Source organism: Antechinus flavipes, chromosome 3 (assembly GCF_016432865.1).
Source record: "Antechinus flavipes isolate AdamAnt ecotype Samford, QLD, Australia chromosome 3, AdamAnt_v2, whole genome shotgun sequence".
In the NCBI taxonomy this organism is placed as follows: domain Eukaryota; kingdom Metazoa; phylum Chordata; class Mammalia; order Dasyuromorphia; family Dasyuridae; genus Antechinus; species Antechinus flavipes.
The window spans coordinates 254,527,633-254,550,314 of record NC_067400.1 but is presented as its reverse complement, the minus strand read 5'-3'; the positions used below and the strand labels follow the sequence as shown (position 1 = coordinate 254,550,314).

Below are 22,682 nucleotides of genomic sequence, written 5' to 3'. Positions count from 1 at the left end.
AAAAAGGAAATTACAAAAGCTCACTGAGGTAAATAAGTCCTTAAAAATTAGAATTGAGAAGGTTTGCTAGGTGGCGCAGTGGATAGAGCATCAGTTCCGAAGTCTGGAGGATCTGAGTTCAAATGTGACTGCAGACACTTATTACTTCCTAATTGTGTGACCCTAGGCAAGTCATTTAACCCCAGTTGCCTCAGGGGGGAATAATTAGAATTGAACAAATGGAAGCTAATGACTTCGTTAGAAATCAAAAACCAAACAAAACCAAAAGAATGGGAAAATAGAAGACAATTTGAAATATCTCATTGGAAAAACAACTTGGAAAAATAGATCCAGGAGAAATAATTGAAAAATTATTGGACTAGAGCCTAGGGAATCATTTTTTCAGAAACTGTCAGGGAAAACTGCCTTGATATTCTAAAACAAAGAGTAAAATGGAAATTGAAAGAATCTGCTGATCACCTCTTGAGAGAGAGCCGAAATAAAAGTTCCCAGGAATATTATAGTCAAATTCCAGAGTTCCCAGGTCAAGAAGAAAATATTACAAGCCATCAAAAAGAAACAATTCAAGTACTATGATTCAAGAGAAGCATAAAAAGGATCATCAAGCTAGAGCCAGAGGATACCTTAGAAACCAACAAGTGCTAACAACAAAAGCCCAAGGAGGTTATATAACTTTCCCATCACATAAATAGTAAATGTTAAAAGCAGGATTTAAATCCTATTCCTTTGATTTCACAGTTAGTATGCTTTCCTCTATAAGCATAATTTATTAAATATTATAGCTTAATATTTGAGACTAGTTGCTAATCAAGAGATTTTGGTCTCTTGTTCCACTTGTATACAGTAAATTGGTGTTGGCTCTGACCTCAGAGCTTAGAAGACTGGGCACTCATTTTGCTCCTGTTTCTTTACTATCAGAAGGTGTTCCGACAAATATTTTGATGTATGTGAGATATACATTTCTTTCTATCTTACTTCTCTTAAGGATATGTGCATAGTAGTAGGATTTCTGGGTCAAAGGTGTGAAAGCAGCAGTCAGAAAGAGAAAAAATTATTTCTTCAGTGGGGATTAGGCATCCATTTAATAATATTTATCATGTGTTATAATAGCTATGCTTTCTTTTTTTCTCCATTAAACTAGTAGAAGATACAAAACTAGGAAGGATCATTAGAAAAATCACCAAACTTGCTTCTCTGAACTTCACTCATTCATAATTTTTTTTGGAGAAATGATCCATTTTAAACCAAAGGAAATTGTAATCTGGTCTCAAATATTATGTGCCTATATATATATATATATATATAGTCTATAGTTTCATATTTTGATATAAAAAGAAAAAAAAAGAGAATTGCATATAAAACAATGACTTGTTTTGTAGGTTTTTTCAAATTTATGCTTAAGTAGTAATAAAATTGTCCCAGTTTTGACACCTTTTTAAAAAATCAATATTGATTAGAGAAAGGCAAATTTAAACAACTCTGAGACACCAATACATAGCTATCAGAAATGACAAATGCTAGAGGGGATGAGGAAAATAAGTACATTAATGACTTGTTAAAATAATAAACTGGTCCAGCTGCTCTGGGGAACAATCTAGAACTATGCCAAAGGGTTATAAAACTATACATACCGTTTGAGTAATACCACTATTAGGTCTATACCCCAGAAAAATTATAGAAAAGGGAAAAGAGCTTATAAGTTTAAAATATGTACATATTTTTCTTTTTGTGGTAGCAAAGAATTGGAAATTGAGGAAGTGCTCATCAATTGGAGAATGAACAAGTTGGGCCTATGAGTGAGGTGAAGTACTATTATGCTATGAGAAATAACAAGGCAGGGTAGTTTCAGGAAAAAAAGAAACTTGGCAAGATTTATATGAACTGATGCAAAGTGAAGTGAAAAGAACTGGGAGATCATTGTGCATGATAATGGTGATGTTATTGTTATAATGATTGACTGGGAAAGAAGTGCCTACTCTGATCAAAATAATAGTGAAAGGTAATTCCAAAGGACTCATGAAAAAAATCTATCCAACTTCAAAGACAGAACTGGTGAACTTTAATTACAAATTGAAGTATAATTTTCTCACTTTTTTTACTTTTTTTTTTGCAACATGACTATTACGGAAATATATTTTCCATGGTTTTACATGTATAATTGATATGATATCATTTGCCTTTTTAGTGTGTGGGGTAGGAATGGAAGGAAGGAGATAATCTAAAACTAAAGAATATTAAAAAATAAATGTGGGAGAAAAGAATAATTTATATAGCTGGAGAAATAGTGCATATTGAGATGATAAAAATGATGTTTACATGTAGCACATTTTTAAATATTTTCAATATATCAGCTAATCGTGCTGACTTTTTTTTTCTCTCTCTCAAAAAAAGACTATTTGTTATATGGGATGGCTCTTTCAGAGAGGGAGAGGATACTATGTGATATCAGAAACAGAAGAAAATTGATAAAAACTTATTTTAAAATATGTCACTAACCCTGAGGGTCAGGATCTTTTATCTTTATCCTTTTGAGTAATTAACCAAACTTCTGGAATTGTAAATAGCTTAGAAAGATTGAGGAATGTGGATAATATATGTGAGTGAGATAATTATTTTGAGTACTTAAAAATGTAGCTATTGTTTTTATTGTTAGGGCATGGTTTAGAAATCATTATTATTTATTGTTGTTCATTTGTTTATATGAACATATATAAATAGATTGTAATATGTGTTATTGAAAGAAATCACTGGACCTTTACATAATTCATTGCTATACAGATTATTTACCAAGAATAATAGTTGCTGCATGTTTAACATATACTGGATCACTTGCCATCTAGGGGAAGGGTTGGGGAAAGGGAGGAAAAAAATTAGAACACAAAGTTTTGTAAATGTGAATGCTGAAAATTATCCATGTGCATGTTTTGAAAATTAAAAGCTTTAATTTAAAAAATAAAATATAAAAAAATAAAAGAATAATAGTTACTGGATATGGTAGTATAGCCTGTGATCCTTGCTACTGAAGAGGCTGAAACTAGTGGATCTCTCGAGTTCTAAGTTACTGGGAACTAAGTCTATTGGATGCCTGCACTAAATCTAGCACCAGTATAGTGAACTCCAAGAATGGGAGTACAGGGATGTGAAGTCACCAGACTGTTTAATGAACAATCAAAAACTGTTCAGATCAAATATCATACCAGCATCTACCATGTCTACCAGCAGTGGGATCAGCCCAAAAGTGGCTACTTCTAGCCTACGTACAATAGGGAGAGACCTAATCTTCAAGAACAAACAAATAAAAAGCAAGAATGAAAAGCAAAGTTGGCCAGTTAAGTTTCATTTTCTCAATTTCCCCCCTCTCAATTTGATGGATATTCTAACAAAAATTATTATGATTTTTATAATTATCAAGAGAATATGTGTAATGAATATACTAATAATGTAGATTTCTTAGAGCTGCCTCTTCTGACTAGAGTCAAATTTTTACAGTACAGCTCAAAATGGTCAATCAAGTCTTAACATTTTCCTTTTTATGTTAAGTGAATATTATCTACTAAGTAAATGAGAATTAAAACTCTGACCTTTTTTTATGGTTTTGTAGTTATACTTCGTTCACAGACAAGTGCAAGAATATTATTTTCACCAGCTGTGATTTCTCAAGTATTTCCAAGTATGGTACCCATACCTTGCGTGTCAGGGCTGAATTTGAAGATGACCACTCAAATTGGGTAAACATCATCTTTTGTCCTTTGGATGATAGTAAGTAATTTTTTTCTTCTTTCCTGTTGAAAGTAGATCAGTGTGCTAAAATTGTCTCGCTATCATTTTACTTCATACATTAATCAATCAGAAATAACTGGCTGACCAACATTTCTCCTTGGTTAAAAAGCATTCACTATCACACCCACATATTTGAAATATTCTTGGATAAGACACCACCCTTAATGAACTTTTTTTCACCAAAAAATACAAGACACAAACATAATCAAAGGAAAAGTGATATATGTAAGAAATAGGTTCCTCTCCCATTTCAATTAATGTAATCATTGAAAGCATAGAATAAAATCAAAAGCTATTAAATGAACACATTAATAAAGTTTTGATGAATACAAAGGTCATAGTTACACTGTAATTATTTTAGGACTGTTAAAAATAACACTCTTGACACTGAAAATTAGATATCAAGGAAAATTTATTAGAAAAAATTAGAAGAAGAAAAAAAAACAGTAAAGTCAAAAAAAAAAAAAAAAGAAAAAATTAGAAGAAAAAAAGAAGAAAATTTATTAAAAGAATTAAAAACAAGAAACTTAAGGAATCGTCTTAACGTTTCTGGCCAGAAGTGGGCCCTACTCTTCTTGGGGAAGAAGTCAGGAGGACCAAATTTGGCCTCAGACAGCTAATACTTCCTAGCTGTATGACCCTGGACAAGTCACTTAACTCCAATTGCCTCAGCAAAAAATAATAATAACAATAATTGTCCTATCTACTCCTATATCTTACACACACTTTCCACAAAATAATTTACATAAATAATTTATTAACTTGTATTTTATTCAGATAACATTAAGAATTTATTAAAAATTTTATAATAAGCAAACTTTAAACATATAAAAATAAGATGTTTGTTGCTAGAACCTCTATGATTTTTATACTAATAATTTATAAAATAACTATATTATGCATGTTTTAAAGCACTGTTTATCAGAATGTGATTTCATTGATGATATTACTACTCATAATTTTTTTCAAACAATGGATATTGATAATAATTATCTTTATAATAGTTAACAGCAAAAGGAGAAAATAAATGTTTGCATTTTTACCAACTGGCTGCATTTTGGGTGATTATTACTTTCAACTGCAACTAAGGCTGCCTCCAGAAAACCTCCCCGAGAAACCTGCTCTCACCCAGAGAGAACCATCATATTATATTATTTTAAAAGAAGTATCCTAATCTAATCCTAATAGTTACTGGATATGGAGGATTTTCAGTAAAAAGTCATAGGGAAAGGAAATGGAGTATCAGATGTGAGTTACAGCAAGAAGTTCATTATGACTGGATTGTAGAGTATGGAAAGGAGTGTAATGTAAAATATAGTTGAAAATGTAGGTTAATACCTTAAGAAAGGCCTGAAATGCCAAACAGAAATTCATATTTGTTCCTATAAAAAACAGAAAGTCACATGAGTTTATTGAATAGGAAGAAAATAAGTTTAGGATAAAATTAGATGTAGCTCAATACCTCTCATTTTTCACAAACATAAGCTTCAAATGTACATAACCTAGATATAAAAGGTCATATCATAAACAAATTTAAAAAACATAGAATTACCTATCTTGTCCATAGATATAAAAGTTCATGCCCAAACAAAGGGTTCAGAGGCTCATAGCAGATAATATGAATAATTTTGATTTAAAAGATTTAAAAATTCCTTCAGAAACAAATTCAATAAAGCAAAGGCTAAAAGGAAAACAAATGAAAAAAATCTTTGTAGCAAGTTTTTCTGATAAAAGTCTCATTTCCATAATATATGAGGACTGAATCAAATTTATAAGAATAAGAGTCCATTCTCCAATACATGAATGATGTAAAAATATGAATAAGCAATTCTTAAGGGAAGAAACTCAAGTTATCTATAGCCATATGAAAAAAAAATTCCTGATACTTTAAATCATTACTTAGAGAAATGCAAATTAAAATAATTCTGAGATTCTACCTCACACCCATAAGAGTAGCAAAGATGACAAAAAAAGAAAAATGCTGAATATTGAAGCTGCTGTTTGAAAACAAACACATTGATGTACTCTTGGGACCTGTAAATAGGGACAACCATTCTGGACAGCAATTGGGAAATTATACATAAAAAGTTAAGAAACAGTGTATTTGACTTAACTATACTGCTAGTCTTTTACCCAAAAGAAATCAAAGAAATAGGAAAAGTCCTATATGCACACAAGTAAATTTGTTCTTGTTTAGTTTTCAGTTATATCTTTTTGGGGTTTTCTTGACAAAAATACTAGAGTGGTTTGCCATTTCCTTCTCTAGTTCATTTTACAAATGAGGAAACTGAGGCAAACAAGATTAAAAGACTTGTCACACAGGAATCATCTGAGGCCTTCCTGACTCCAGATCAGGCACTTTATCCACTGCACCACCTAGCTGTCCAAAAAGCATTTGTGACAGCTCTTTTTGTGGTGGCAAAAAATTGGAACCTAAAGAGATACCTATCAAATGAGAAATGGCTGAATAAATTGTGATATTTTAGTGTAATGGAATACTACTGTGCCATAAGTAATAAAGGTGGAATAAAGGAGTCAATAAAGGAAATATGGCAAGACTTGTATAAACTGATGCAGAATGTAGTGAACAGAACCAGAACAACTTATACTAAAGCATCAATATTATAAACAAACAATGTTAGAGAATTTTAAAGACAGTGAAGTGAACCCAACGAGAGCAATTTTTACAATAACAACACTATTGTAATGACAGAAAACTTTGAAAGTTGTAAAAACTCCGATTATTACAATGACAGTACATGAGTCCAAGAGAAACATCTACCTTCTGACCAAGAAGTGATAGATTTAGAGTGCTGACTGAAACACACACATGCATACAGGTATATAGTGTGTACATGCACATACATATACACACGTACCTATATTATGTATATGTGTATACACTTACATATTTATTTGTATACAGTCTATGAAAGATTTTGTTTTGCTTGACTATACATGTTGTACATGATGTGTTTTTCATTCTTTTTTCCCCATAATTGGTTAAGAAGTAGGAAGGAGAGAGTATAGATTTATATTCACTAAAAAACTTTTTAGAGATAGTGCTGGGGCAAGAAAGAGCCAGATTACAATTGGGCTACTCTGTGTAGCACTGAGAGAAAGTAATAAAAAATAGGCGAAGGTTTCCTAAGAAGCTGAGAGGGAAATTTTTCATATACCTTCTTTGTGCAAACCTTTGGAAAGGAACACAAAAAAAAGCACCTAGTTGCTTCTGTGAACTCAGAATTTTCTTTTTTAAAAATGCTTAGAAAAATAACTGTATAAATATGTATACGTATATTGTATTTAGTATATACTTTAACATGTTTAACATGTATGGTGGACTACCTGCCATTTAGGAGAGGGGTTGGGGGGGAAAGAAGGGAAAAGTTGGAACAGAAGGTTTTGCAAGAGTCAGGGTTGAAAAATTACCCATGCATATATTTTGTCTATAAAAAGCTATAATAAAAAAAATTAAAGGGAAGAAAAATAGCTTTGAAATCCAGCTGTGCCAACAGGTGTTATAGAGATAGAAAGTGTTAGTATTTCAACATACTCACTTCTTTAGATCAAAGATGGTAACTCTATTTCCTGAAATCTGAGAACATTGCAAAAGCTGAAATCTACATAACACCTACAGAACAGGTCTCCTTTGGCATTTTTTAATTCTGTTCTGAGTATTGTCCAAAAAAATCAAAGGAGAATATATTAGTCTTACTATTGGAGGTATTGCAAAACAAGCAAACAAACAAATAAAAAAAAAAAAAAAACAGAGAAATGTGGAATAATAATACTGCTGCAGATAACAAGTAATCTTATGAAAAGAAGGCAACTATACAGAAGGAAAAGCATGAAAAGGATATTGTTGTATACTGGGCTAAAGGAAAACCTGATGTGGATAAAAAGGAAGGAGTTGTCATGACTGAGAAAAAGCAAGAAAAAGAAGGAGAAGGAAGATGAGAAAGTGAAGAAGGACAAAGAAAATGAGAATAATGAACAAGTTGGTTCTTGGGTAGTTTTTTTCTTGTCTATAAAGTATTTGAGTATGAAGTATACAACTCACTCCTTTTAAAGAAAACAATTGAAATGTGAAGCTTTGTAAGATTTGTTTTTAAACTATACAGTGTCTTATTTTGTATAGTTAGCACACTACTGAATTTGTCTTTAGGTAGCCCAGTCCTTTCATGATATTTTCAATAGTCTCTATCTTTCCCTGGTACAGTACAGGGTTTGTAAATTGGCATGGATATTTAAAGCAAGCCCTTGTTGGTGCCCAGCACAAATTAGTTATATATGGAGGATGTAGTTCTTCTTCTTCTTCTTCTTTTTTTTGCTGAGGCAATTGGGGTTAAGTAATTTGCCCAGGGTCATACAACTAGGAAGGGTTAAATATCTGAGACCAGATTTGAACTTAGGACCTCCTGACTTCAGGGCTGGTGCTCTATCCACTGCACCACCTAGCTGCCCCTGCATTCACTTTCTAAAGATATCACTGTGTTTTAAATTTTGCCTCACTGTTTTATATGGAGTAGGAATATTAAGGAGATGATTATATTTGTAATATAAAAAAAAACACATCAAAACTTTCAAAAAAAAAAATCAGAAGAGAGTCAGTGAAGACTATGTCTCACTATAGTGAGAGGTATGTCTCAGAAGTTTCCACTCCTTGGCGCCATTAAATTTCCCATATTACTAATCTGTCCGATACTTCAGACCCCATAATATGGCCCCAGCCACCAAAGACAATGCTAGATCTTACCTTTGGTCTGTGCATAGAGTTCGCCTGGCTGCTGAAGAACCTATTCTAGTTTCTTTCCTGTTTCATGGATTCATCAGTTATTTTATTTTATGGTCATGAATCATGGAGAGTTTATTAGGGGGGAAACTGGAGCCAAGCCATGAGGCTGTTGAAATCAACAGGAAGCATTCCTTTGTGCTTCAACAGGGCCACTCAGAACTCATAATGTCTGGATCCTGGACAAAAACCCTATTTATAAGAAACAAAATATGTTACCAAGAACTCCACTGACTCACTGATGAATGCAGCAAAGATTTATTTTATATTCTTCCAAGAATGGGTTACCTAGGTAAGTAGGAGACTTCTACAACAGTCGAGATCAGAAATAGTGATTATCTAAGTAGAGAGAAGAAATTGAATGAAAATGATAATGTGGAGGTGGAAATGATTAAAAATTTGACTGCTAAATAGACCTATAGGCTAAGGAGGCATGAGAAGTTAAGATTAATACAAATTGATAGTCTAATAATATAAAAACCCTCAATGGAAATAGGAAAGTTCAGCAAAGGGGGAGGTTTGTGGTGGGAAATGGCAAGTTCTGTTTTGAATATATTAAGTCTCAATTGTCTACAGACTCTCCAGTTTAAATTGTCCAACAGGCATTTGGTGATATGAGACTGAATTTTTAGAGAATCTAGAGCTAGACACTCAAAGAAAGAACACTGGGAAATGAATATAAACTGCTTGCATTTTTGTTTTTCTTCTCGGGTTATTTATACCTTCTGAATCCAATTCTCCCTGTGCAACAAGTGAACTGTTCAGTTCTGCACACATATATTGTATCTAGGATATACTGTAACCTATTGAACATGTAAAGGATTGCTTGCCATCTGGGGGAGGGGGTGGAGGGAGGGAGAGGAAAAATCAGAACAGAAGCAAGTGCAAGGGATAATGCTGTAAAAAATTACCCTGGTATGGGTTCTGTCAATAAAAAGTTAAAATAAATAAATAAATAAATGTATAGCATGTTAAAAAAAGAGAGAGAGAGAATCTAGAGCTAGGAATGGAGATCTAGGAGTCATCTTCATAGAGATATTAATTAAAGCCATGGAAGCTAATGAGGTTTCTATGAATGGGAGTATAAAAAGAAGAGAACCTAGGTCTGAGTATTTGGTTCTATCAACAGTTAAGGAGCATCATATATATGATGAATAAATTAAGGATTGGTAATTAAAGGATCATTGGTAAGAGAGAGTTGCATAGTGGGTAAAGATCTGGGTTTAGATCCCATCTCTGACACATAATGATTCTATGACCCTGGTCACAAGTCATTTAATCTCTCATTGCCCACAGGCAGCTATCAAAACTAGCAGACAAACTACAGCTGAGGCTGTGGCTTCAGCCAAACCCAAACCAAACTTCCCCTTCCACCTGCTTTTGTATTGCTAAGCATGATTTTTACATTGTAAATAAAATCATAAAATCATTCTAAGCATAAACAGGTTCAAATTTTGATGAAGGAAGAGAAGTAGCTTACTAACCCCTGATCTAGACTATAATTTGGAGATTATAAATTGCAGAAAAGATGTTGAACCACATTAGAAGTTCCTCACAGGAACCTCCATACACTAATGAAATTAGAAGTCCAATTAAAAACAACAAAAGAAATTATTGGTAACTTTGGAGAGAGAGTGGTTTTTGTTGAGTGGCTAAATTAGAAGCCACATTGCAAAGAAGAAGAAACAAAAGTTCTAAGAATAGGCAGGTCATTTTAGGATTTGAAGTCTTTGAATTCATGGTATCTGATTATAATCCGCAAGATAGAGTAATGAGAAATATATTGACAGAGAATAATAGAGACAGACACACCCAGAGACAGAAAAAAGAACATAGAATGGAGCCTTGGAATATCTCTACAATTACAGAGTGGGATGTGGATAATTAACAGTAAAGTAGACTGAGAAAGAAAACCAGTAAACAACAGTATGTCTAATCATTTCACTAAATCTTAAGGAAGTTAGAATTTAAGACAAGGCAGAAAGCATATAAACTATAATGATCTGAACATAGATTCTATCCAAGATTTTTCTCAAATTACATATGTAAGGCCTGAGTATACATGCTCTAGAGTGGTATCATAATGCATGATATTGACATTATTTTTCAATATTTTAAGGAAATGTTCCTGGGGTGGGAAACAAGAGGAGGGAAGAAGGAGAAAGTGCTGCCTATATTTGGAATACATCACTAAGTCTATAATGTGAACCTGTAGTCAGTAGTAATATTAGAAATAATTATAAAACTTAGCCAGTAAAAAATTCATATTTTAAGTGCGTCATCTCTAGAAAAAGTCAGCATCAAATTAAGCATATACTAACTCAGATTTAGTTTCATTTGTTCATAATATATTAAATAATTCCTATATCATACTGTTGGAATCAATTTGTCATGTTAGTATTGCTTTTGTTGTTGTTTTTTTAAATTTATTTTCATTTTAAAATTTAAAATGTTCATTTTGGAAAATGGTTACATTTGTAAAGGAGTTACACTCAGAAATATCTAATAATTTTATCCATTACTTCATATAACCCTTTTACAATTTGAAAAATTCTGATCTAATCCATCTCTCTTATTTGGTAGATGAGAAAACAGAGACCTAGAGAAGTTGATTGGTCTGTCCATAATCACACAGCTAGATAGTTTGGGTTTTTTTTTTTTTAATTATCATACATTATCAATAAATTCACATCGTGAAGATGTTAGAAGAAATTATGGAGGCAAATGAACTCCCAAAAATCCTGTGTGTTTTTTTTTTTTAAGATTTTTTTTTTTTTTGGAGAACATACTGTCTTTATTGAAGGAAAATATTTATAACATGAAGGGCAGTCCAAAAGGAGTTTGGAAACAGGTCCCTGCTGGGAACTCAGGTAACACTAGTTATAACTATAGGAAAAGGGTTCTCTACCTCCAACCAGTCATGTCTCATGAGATAAAAAAGATTTTTCTAAAAAAAGATATAGAATGAAAAGTTTGGTCCTATTCATGATGAAGCATTACAAGAACAAAGAGAAAGGAAAAAAGAGAAGGATGGAAAGTAAAGAGAGAAAGAGAGAGAGAGAGAGAGAGAGAGAGAGAGAGAGAGAGAGAGAGAGAGAGAGAGAGAGAGAACTTAGATCATTTTGCTGCAAAATCAAAGGTGAGAGATGTCCAGAGTACTCTACTATCATCCAAGTCAGATGTTATGAGGGTAGGTAAGTCTCCAAAATGATTTTATCCAAGATTTAACTTTTTCCAGAAAATTAGCTTACTTTCTCTGCCTAATCCTTTAGACAAATGTATCCTATAGTCCCCTTGGATACCTGATCTTAGTATTACCTTGGAACTGTTTTTTCTTTTTCATCATAAGCACAATTTTTACAAGGGAAATAAAACCATGGGGATTTCTCAGGGGAGAAAGGGCAGTACCCAGGAAGAGTTGGGGAGATAAAGGATATGAAGACTGTCTTAAAAATATTCTGGGAAAACTTGGTTCCCATCAAGGCTTAACAAAACAGTATGCAAAGTTCCCATCATAGATATCTAAAAGTATCTTAAACATGTTAATGAAAGCAGTCTGGGCACATCTTGATTGCCTTAATTATGGTAATAAGACAGTCTGGAAAACTAAGTTCCCAGAATTTTAGCATTTCCTGACAAGAGAGTTTTTGAAATCACATCTACAAGATCTTTATCTAGGAAAGATTATTTTGGCAGCAGTGAGATAAAAGGGGGTAAAGAGTAGAGATAGGAAGATCTGTAAGGAGACCATTTTATTATTCTACCCTAATATTCTAGTAATTCTAGTATTATTATTATTATAGAAACAAAAAATTGTACTAGATAAGTGACAATAGTAATATAAGAGGGAATGGATTTGAGAGATGTTGCTGAAATGAATCAATAAAACCTGATAATTAATTTAATTATGAAGGATAAGGCAGAGGGAAAAAAATCAAGAAATTCAATGAGAAATTATAATAAGTGACATCTACCTCATAGATAATTAGCATAGAAAATTTAGCCAGAGTTCTGGAGACAATGCACTTTGAAAAGAGGGTACTTCAAGCAAAGTAGGAGTAAGCACAAGCAGAGGAGGGACACGTATCCATCAAGGCTCTGTATATAGAAGCAGCAAGAGTGAAGGACTCCTTTGAGAAAAAAATTTGGTCTATTTTGGGGCATGTTAAGGTTAAGATGTCAATAGGACAAACAGAATGAGATATTCAATAAGCAATAGGTGATAAGAGACTGGAGGACAGGAGAGAAATTAAGGTTGGGACTGAGAACTGAAAATCATTAATATAAAGATGATTGTCAAATTAATAAGAGCTAATGAGATCTCCAAGAAAATTAGCAAAGAGGGAAAGAAAAAGGGACAAGGACAGAAGCTTGAGGAATTCCTATGATTAGTGGATGGGACCCTGGATCATTTTATTTTTCCCTTCATTTTCAAAGAGGACTAATGAGATCAGGAAGATGATATCTTGACTTGCAAGGAAATTGGATTTAAGGGAGGCAGGACTCTGCAAAATCACTGGGGAAGGAAAGAAGGATCAAAGGAAGAAGGGAGAGAGGGAAGAAGGGAAGAAAGGAAGGAAGGAAGGAGGGAGAGGGGAATAAAGAAGAGAGGGAGAGAAGAGGGAGGGAAGGAAAACTGGATAAATCTGAATTAAAATCTAGCAAAGGAGACAAGAGGGAGCAACCAGACAGGTAGGAGATCAATGAAGAGAGAGCACTGTTACAAAAGCCTCCAGTGAAGAGATTATCAAGGAGAAGAAGGTGATCAATCACTGGTTGCAGAGAGGTTTAAAAAAATGAAAAATCATTAGCTTTTACAACTGGTAACTTTGATAGAGCAGTTTCATTCGAATGATGAGATCATAACGTTAAGAAGACAATTGATAGGAAATGAAATGGCATATAAAGGACTGCTTGCCATCTAGGGGAGGGGGTGGAGGGAGGGAGGGGAAAAAAATTGGAACAGAAACGAGTGCAAAGGATAATGTTGTAAAAAAAAAAAAAAATTACCCTGGCATGGATTCTGTCAATATAAAGTAATTATTAAATAAAAATTTAAAAAAAAAAAAAAAAAAGGAAATGAAATGGCAGCACCAAATGGAGACACCTTTCCCTGGAATACAGTGCCAAAGGCTTCATAGTGATCAAGAAAGATGAGGATTAAGAAAAGATTATTATTAGTGGAGATCATTATTTTTGGAGAGAGCAATTTCAGTAGAATGGTAAATGATATATGTGTGCTACTGCTATACTTGTGTATTATACATATTATAAAATGTGAAATTTTCACATTTAAAAAGAAAATAAATATTTTTCAATTGTTTTACTAATGATACAGATAAATTTTTTGAATATTCATTGGGATTGAATATGATGCCTTATTTTTGAAAAATCCCTATGTCCTATAGCATATGATAAACTTATAAATAATAATTGTTGGTGATTATTCACTTACTTTAATATATGTTACAATTAATTTCAACACAGAATTTAACAAAAAAAAAAAAAATTCTCTCACATTGAAAATACCCTTACACACAGAAATACATTCACTGGCACAGAGGCCAAAGTCAGCCAAGTCCATTACTGCCAAGAAGTAACCTGAATGGCAGAGTTGCAGATGCTGGGGTTGGGGAAAGGTGATTTTCACATTGGCAATAACCAAAATCAGGAGACCTGGGTGTGAATCCTGCCTCTGTTATTTGCTACCTGTGCAATACCAAGCAAGTCATCTAACCTTCCCATACCTCAGTTTCCTAATCTGTAAAATAAAGGAATTGAATTGGAAGGCCTCTAAGATCTGTTTCAACTCTTATTCTATGATCCTATGACAAATGCCTAGCACAAATGGTAAGGGGTTGGAAGTATGCTGTATTCAATCATTTAGAGATTAGAGTGTTTTAGACCAAACTGCTAAAATTTAAAATCAGAAAATCTTAGTGAAGGAAAAGATGTTAGAGGTCATAGTCCAAACTCCTATCCACTGTTGGAATCAACTCCAATAACAACTTTTACCAGTAGTTATTTAGTCTCTATTATTTCTATTAATGGGATGCTTATTATGTCAGGTCAGCTTTTTTAAAAGTTCTACTTGTTAGAAAGTCATTCAGTGAGTTAGAAAACTAGTGGATTATAAAACTAGAATATTTAGGAAAGGACCCATCCTACCAAGAGGCTTACCATTTGCCACTGTGGATCCCAGAATAATAATCTAAAACTGAGTCTGGTGTCTAGAAAGAGTTCGTTGAGCAAAGATTGGGGAAACGTTTGAACACTAGGAAGAGATTACAGTTCTTTTACATGTAACAGTGGTTTAGCAAAGAGAGTCTTCCATTTCTTCTTAAATATAGAGTAATCTTTGTAGAGAAGCTTCTTTAAAACTCTGGTGGAGACAGTGCCTTTCATACAGATTTACAGAAGTTGTATATGGCAGTGTTTCATTCAGCAATATTGACAGACAACTCAGATGCTTAATTAACTTTTTTTTTTGGCTGTGTGTCTGTGTGTGTGTGTTATTAAGAGTTTCCTTTCCTATAGTAAAAAGAACTGGAAACATTGAAGATATCTGTCAGTCAGAGCATGGCTATCCAAGTACATAATATATTTAGTACATGGTAATCATATATTATGCTACAAGAAACAGTGAATATAATTTTAAAAGAATCACAGGATAACTTATAGGAATTGATGCAAAGTGAAGAAAATAGACTCAGGAAAATACTATACACAATGCCTACAGTAATATAAATGAAAGAAGCAAAAAGAAAATTACAATAGCACTTTTTAAAATTTACGTTTTTCTTTTCTTTTTTGGGGGAGAGTTAAGTGACTTTCCCAGAGTCACACAGCTAATAAGTGTTGTGTCTGAGTCTGTATTTGAACTCAAGTTTTCCTGACTTGAGCCAATATTCTGTCTACTTCACCATCTAGCTGCCCTTTTTTAATTTTTTTTTTTTTTTGATGATGCAAATTAGGGATAAGTGACTTGCCCAGACTTTCACAACTAGGAAGTAGTATGTTAGAGTCTGGATTTGAAGTCTGTTCCTTCTGATTTTAGGGGAGTGCTCTATCCACTGTACCATCTAGCTGTCCATTCAGAATAGCACTTTCTTAGTAGTTCAAAACTGAAAACAAAATAGATATCCTTCAGTTGGGAATACTTAAATAAGATGTGGTACATGAATGTAATAGAATGTTATTGGGCTGTAAGAAACAATGAATCATGTGGGCTATGACTCTAATATCAGCAATGGAAGGAGTCAGAGTCCCTAGGCAGTGTGAAAATCAGATAGAAAAAAATGTTCATAGTCACAGAGGTCAGAAACAAAACAAACAATTCCAGAGCTTTTTGCACTTTGCAATACTACTATTTCTGAGACTATATTGCAACCATCAGAATATGATGAAAATTAATTACTATGAAGAATTCTTTTGGTGTCTTCCCCACAGGTATGATTTCCAAACTTTCACAAACTCAATATAGCATTGATTTTTGCCATATTAGTACATAAAAGCAATAATGTACAATATTGGTATGAAGTATAATATTAGTGCATGTCATATTTAATATTTTTCCTTAAAGTTTATTTGATCACTACTCGACTAATTTTAGGCTTAAGGATCTGTACTAATTTGCTTTCCTTATGTTACCTAAGAAAAGTTAATCTTGGTGGACAATGAAATATAATATGATTTTCTTTTGTTCTCATCCTAAGCCGTCATTGAACCTCCTCAAGTACAAATAGAATCATTGACTGGTTCTTTACATGTAAGCTTCTCATATCCACACATTGAAAATGAACCTAATGAATGGACTTTAAAAGATTATTATCATTCATGGCATTACAGAATACGATACTGGAAAAATAACACCGATCATAAGGTAAATTGGGGTTTTTGCTTCACTTTTGAAGAATTATTGTGGTTTCTCTTATAAGTCAGACCTGATTCAAATTGATCTGATAGTTAAAGTTCAAAATTAGAATGAAATAAAACAAGACAAAAAATTAGAATAAAAAAAATTATGAAACAAAATTAGAATGAAAAAATGTGTAGACAGACCGGGGTTTATGATATCATAGAAGAGAAAAAATATTCAGCAAAGATACAGTACTGGTTCAGGTAGATATGTCTCCTCCTATCTACATGCAGGAATGTATTTGATGAGCAGAATGTAGTATGGCAGTGAGACCAAGTCTGAGAATTGCAGAGTCCTCATACACTGTCTTATGCCCTTAACAGACTTGGCAATTGTGTCAAGCCACAAGCTAGAGCCCCATAGAGCACCAGCCCTGAAGTCAGGAAGATCTGAGTTCAAATCTTGTTTCAGATGCTTAACATTTCCTAGCTGTGTGACCCTGGTAAAGTCACTTAACCCCAATTGCCTCAGGGGAAAAAAAAAAAAACAAGCTAAGGTCCCAAGGTAATTGTCTCAGAAACAGCTTCCTTGCCTTTTAGGAAAAAAAATAAAACTGGCTAAACCTATGTGGTTATATCTAGCTACATTAATAATGCCAAATATTTTAAAAGTAATTAATATAATATGTAATATGGTCCCAAAATATTGTTCTAAAAAATGGAGGGAGGAAAAAGGATTCTGGAATGAAATTACTTTTGTGAGACATATGGTTCTGCTACTCAAACCAGAAAAAGACAAAGCAGAGGAAGAGACCTTGTCTCATTAATGAATAGTAATGCACTATTTTTAAAAGATATACTGAAAAACAAGTTAAGGACTAGACTTGTGGATTTGTTATTTGTTTTTAGTTTTTAGCTGGAAACTCCTAGGTAAGAAAACTCTCTTTTTTAATGCAGGTCAGCATCTTATCTGCATCTTGGACTTTTAGGGAATGGCCTAGAAAGTTAAGTGACTTGTCCTGCATAAATCAAAGTTATGTTTCAGATATGAAACTTAAATTTAAAAAATAACATCTAAGTTATTTGTTAAGATATGTTTGCTAAAATCCATGTGTGTCCATATTGTTCTCTTGAAATAGTTTCACCCCTCTTTTCTTCATCGGAATTATTCCTGTTTTTAGCTGTAGCATTTTATTATTGAGAACTTTCTTAGTCTAGCAATATCCTCCTGTAGAATGTTAGGCCATGAAATCATACTTATTTTTCCTCTGAATCCATTATTATCTACTATCTGAAAATCTATGTTACTTATGAGACTAAAACTCAACTTTTCTATCTCCTTATTTATTAATTCTAAGATAGACAGGTTACTCTTGTGGCAACTAGTTGCTCTTTGTTGGTTAGGATAAAATTAACAAAATCAATGAGTGATTGACAGCATATTAATTGCATTTATTGTGCAAAGTAAAGGAAAAGAATTTGACTTTTAATTAAAGAATTAAGGGAGTGGGATGCTTACCAAAAGTTAAACAAGGTCCTCCTAGAGAGAAGGTAGGAGATAGTCATAATTTTAATATTTCCCTGAGTATGTGTTCTAAGTCCCATGTATAAGTCCTATATTATAACAGATCATTGCAAAATTAAATTGTTCTTTACTTATGGCATTTTCCTTTTATTCATCTCCAATTTTAGTTTGAAAAAGATACCATATATGACTTTGAAGAGCTTACTGATCTGGATCCTCACACAGTTTATTGTCTTCAAGTTCAAGGGTTGGTAATTGAAAAGAACAAAAGTGGAAAATGGAGTCAGCCTATCTGTGTCCAAACTACTGAAAATGGTAAGTGTTACAATGAATTTTCTTATCAATTAATTTAGCTAATGCCACTTCAGCCAGAACAAACCAGAGTACAGCTTTTATTATATTTAGAGTTGACATAAACCAACAGCAGTTAATAGGGAATGTGTTGCTCATAATTCAACTAACAATATTTATATTAAAAAAATGCAGAAAAAAAGTTGCTCATTGTAGCTGATTGCAAAACCAAAATAAAGTATGCTTGTTAAGGAAAATATATATCATTAGCTACAGTAAATAGATAAGTAATATGTCCTTGTTAAAATAGCTAGTTTCATTAAATCAAAGGGAGTTACCTGTTAGGATAGAGGCAATTGAGGGCAATATACCAGGCTCCAAAATCCTCCCGTTTTAGCAATTAAGTTTTTTTTGTATCAATTAGAGGAAGAGAGAAGAGATTAAAGAAAAACATCTGCTGCATATGGTCTTACAATTCACACAGAGATCATATACATAGCAAAATGGTAAATTTTGGACAAAATGTAGGCAAGTGTGGAATCTCAAAAATCATTTTCAATATAATTCCTAAAATATAAACTCTATAATTTTGCCATCTTTCAGATTTCTTTAGCTTTATTCAGGTCTTAAAAGAATCACATAGTCTCAGACTTAATCTAGTCTCCCTATCTAATTTAGAACTCTACAATGTCCCCAGCAAGTAGTTTTCTAACTTTCTCAAATCTTTCCAAGGAATGAGCGTTCTCTTCTTTTCAAGGTGGCCCATTCATTTCTGGACCTTTCTCAGTTCTTAGAATGATATTTACTTATATTCAGCTAAGGTCTATGCTTTCCATTTATTGGCCCTCTTTCCATCCCCTGAAGCTATGTTAAATACATTGAATCCTTCTAAGTTGACAGTCTTCTGTTTATTTAAAGATAATTGTCGAGCCCCCTCCAAATATTCTAGCAACACTCCTAGTTGCTTTAGTCATTTTTCATATGAGCAGATCTCTAGATCCTCTCCCATTCTGGCTGCCTTCTTATGTGGGCAGGAATCAGTCTATTCTTCCCTTTACTAAAAGGCTCTCAAACAAGAGTTTGGAAGATCAGTTTTTTTTTTTTTCAACTAATATAGTGGTTGTTTCATGGAAACAAAGAAATTGCAGTTTTGCACAAATTTCTTTCTCATGGAGGCAAGCTGGAAAAAGCAGCCCACTCATTCAACAGGTATGGGGATCCTCCACGGAAAAAGTGGTATAATCTCTATGTATTCCTAAGGGGAACTTCTCTTTCTTAGATGATTATTTGACAGAGGTAGTATAATGTCTCCCTGAGGAACTTCCTTATTAACCTGACTTTCATTGTAGCCTGACCCAAATTCCTTCTTACTACAATCCATTCCCAGGCTCTTTGCCTTCCATGATCTGGGCATCAAGGATCACTAATTGCCACAAATGTCAGTGGGGTTTAAGCAATTGTTTACCACAGTTAATACAATGTCAATATTCAAATTCCATGTTTACTACTGTGAACATGTGGTATTTCAAAATCTGTGATTTGACATATACATTCCTAAAAATCACCATGCTATGTAAAATTGTGTAATAAAAATCAAAGGGCTTATGATGAAAATGGTGTTAAGAGCACAACATTAAAAAACTACGATTTTGTAAACTTTCCATCAGAACTCTGTTCAAAACCCTTGGTTTTCAAATCAGTTGGATACTTGCTGAGTAAAATCACCCTAAAATCCTACAGAATTGTATTAAATACATCTATTCATAAAAATAAGTTTAAAACATTCTCTCATGTGGGAATATAAACATGAAATTAATATGGTATTAATAGCCTGTGGGAAATATATATATTTGTGTATGTTTCCCAGTATATTTTGTTTTTATAAAACTTTTAAATTTATAGGCAAAAAAATCCAAAAAACCTTTATTGTTAATATATTAAAAAGTGGGAGGAATATAAGAACCTAATAAAGACAACAACAACAAAAACTCCAGCACTTTTATACATGCTAAATAAATACATACATATATACTATAATAAACAGTGGTGATATCTGTGGCCCGGGCTCCTCCTTCTTGGCCTGTGCCCCAGGTTCCTAAGGGGTTAGCCTGACAAAGTAGACAATTACAATTAAGAGAATGGTTTCCATAGGCCACAAGTCTGGGAGGGGGTGGCCATGGCAGATGGTGGTATGAGGAGTATGAGAACTTAGGTTAGGCACAGATATCAAAACAAAATGAAGAGAGGGATGAAGGAGCTTAAGATATCTCTATCCAATTACTGTGTGAGTCAAGGAACTGACTAAACAATAATACCTGACAAAGGGTCCAGGCTTAAATTGGCCCAAACCTATTAGACAGGACACAAGCCATTTGACATATGGAATGATTGAATAAAGAGGATTGTAAATCAACCATTTGTAATACTGATTGTAAATCTGATCTAATTATTATTTGAATTGGAAAGCTAACCAATTGCAACTAACTCTATAAATCCAACCATTCTGAACCCTTGAAGGAGATAAGGAAACAAACTAACTGTATAAAGTTTGTTCCTGATTCCATATTCTGTGTGTCCTTTGGGAGGGCACCAGCTTCTCTTGATGATTGAATAAAGGATTTTTCTTTCACTCTAAAAAAGCATTGGTTGTAACACTACTCCTGGAATAGCTTGCAATAGGGAAGCAGTGATACTCCTTGATCTCGCTAAAATTCCCCCTTGCTCTTTTGATAACAGTAGTGAGTTGTGGGTAGACTATATAGGTACAGACCAGGTCTCCTCCTGTTACCAGAAACTATGCAAAAATATGACACTACCTTAAAAAATGCCTGGCTTATCTGCACCCAGAGAGAGGATGGTGGAGAGACTGAGTATAGATCACAACATAGTATTTTCACTTTGTTGTTGTTGTTGTTGTTTGCTTGCTTTTTGTTTTCTTTCTCTTTTTTCCCCTGTTAGTTCTGATTTTTCTTATGCAGTATGATAATTGTAGAAATACGTATAGAAGAACTGTACAAGTTTAACATATATTGGATTAGTTGCCATCTAGGGGAGGGGAGTGGGGAAAAGGAGGGAGAAAAAAAATTGAAACACAAGGTTTTGCAAGGATGAATGTTGAAAATTATCTATGCATATGTTTTGAAATAAAAAGCTTAAAAAAAAAAAGAAAGAAAGAAAGATGTCTGGCTTGCTTTTGTATTGTTAGACCCTGGATAGCAGGCCATACATCCCCTCTCCCCTTTTTCATTTGTGCAATTAGACTTGGAAAAATTGAGTTCAAAAAGCAAACTTTAAACCTTGAGGCTTGGACTCCCCTTCACATACCATTGCAACATAATGAAGCTTAGAAAAGAAAAATAGTATCCAGGTGCTTGCCTCTCTGACTTCATCACTGTCCAAAAACTACCCTGGGAATAGAATTATTGTCAAGGACGATCTCATGTCCTGCAGTTATACCCTCTTTATAGCCCCTATCTATCCAAGAATGGTCCTACTTCTCTGAGTGACAGGGCCTGAGGCACAATCTCCAAGCTGTAAATACCAAGTTAACTTCTCTATCCCTATTCTCTCTTTGAAGTAAATATAACAACAGCTGCAAAACTAATTTCACTCTTGCTTCTGTATTTTGCTTGCTAAAAAAACCCTTATATAAACAGTGTGCCTCAGTTGCTCTGAACCGAATACTTTGGAAGCATATTCCCATTTCGATCAGCTAGCTTAAATTCTCCACATGAAAGATTAAAAACAATCTCTTCTCACCTCAGTTTTACAGAAGGATTGCAGCTTATGAGTTATAATTAAGGGATATAGTGAAGGACTGCAGTCTCACTATTTCTCCCTCCAAAAAATGCACATACTCAAGTGAAAAATTTGAATTACATTCATATTTGTTACCTGCCATATAAATTGTGCTGAAATAGAACTGACTATATAGGTCATATACATTCTGGCTGTTGTTGGCTGAGATGGAGAAAATCAACACAAACATCAGTCACAAGATTTGTTCAGAGAGCTATATGTAAAACACTCTTTGTGGTTGATTCTAGGAAACTGCCTAATGTTTGAGGTATCCCCTGAAGAACATTCACTCAGTGTTTCTAAGCTCAAAGGCTGTCTATTCTAGAGTTCTGTCTTCTGACAGCCCACATTTGTTTCTCTTTGCTCTTACAGCTGTACTCCTATCCCATCACATTGATCCCAGTAACAAACAAATAGACTAAATCAATAAATGAGTCTAATAAATGAGTTTATTAAGCAACTACTATGTTTCACACACTGTACTAACTGCCAGGGATACAAATAAAGGAAATGATAGTCTCTGCCCTCAAGAAGCTCACAATCTAATGGGAAAAGGAGTTAGGAAGATGAGTTACTGGAAATGATCAAATGCAGGAAATCAGCCATATTTCTACTCATAGTATGTCAGCTCTAGGT

At 33.5% G+C, this 22,682-nt stretch overlaps 1 protein-coding gene across 1 annotated transcript in view; it reads left to right on the top strand.

Annotated features, from left to right (window-relative positions):
* Positions 1-22,682, top strand: part of IL10RB (interleukin 10 receptor subunit beta) — a 46,318-nt gene that overhangs the window by 12,693 nt on the left and 10,943 nt on the right. The window contains exons 3-5 of the mRNA XM_051984952.1: positions 3,602-3,759; positions 16,291-16,457; positions 18,125-18,272. Coding sequence (XP_051840912.1) covers positions 3,602-3,759; positions 16,291-16,457; positions 18,125-18,272 — 473 coding nt within the window. The remainder of the gene's footprint in view (positions 1-3,601; positions 3,760-16,290; positions 16,458-18,124; positions 18,273-22,682) is intronic.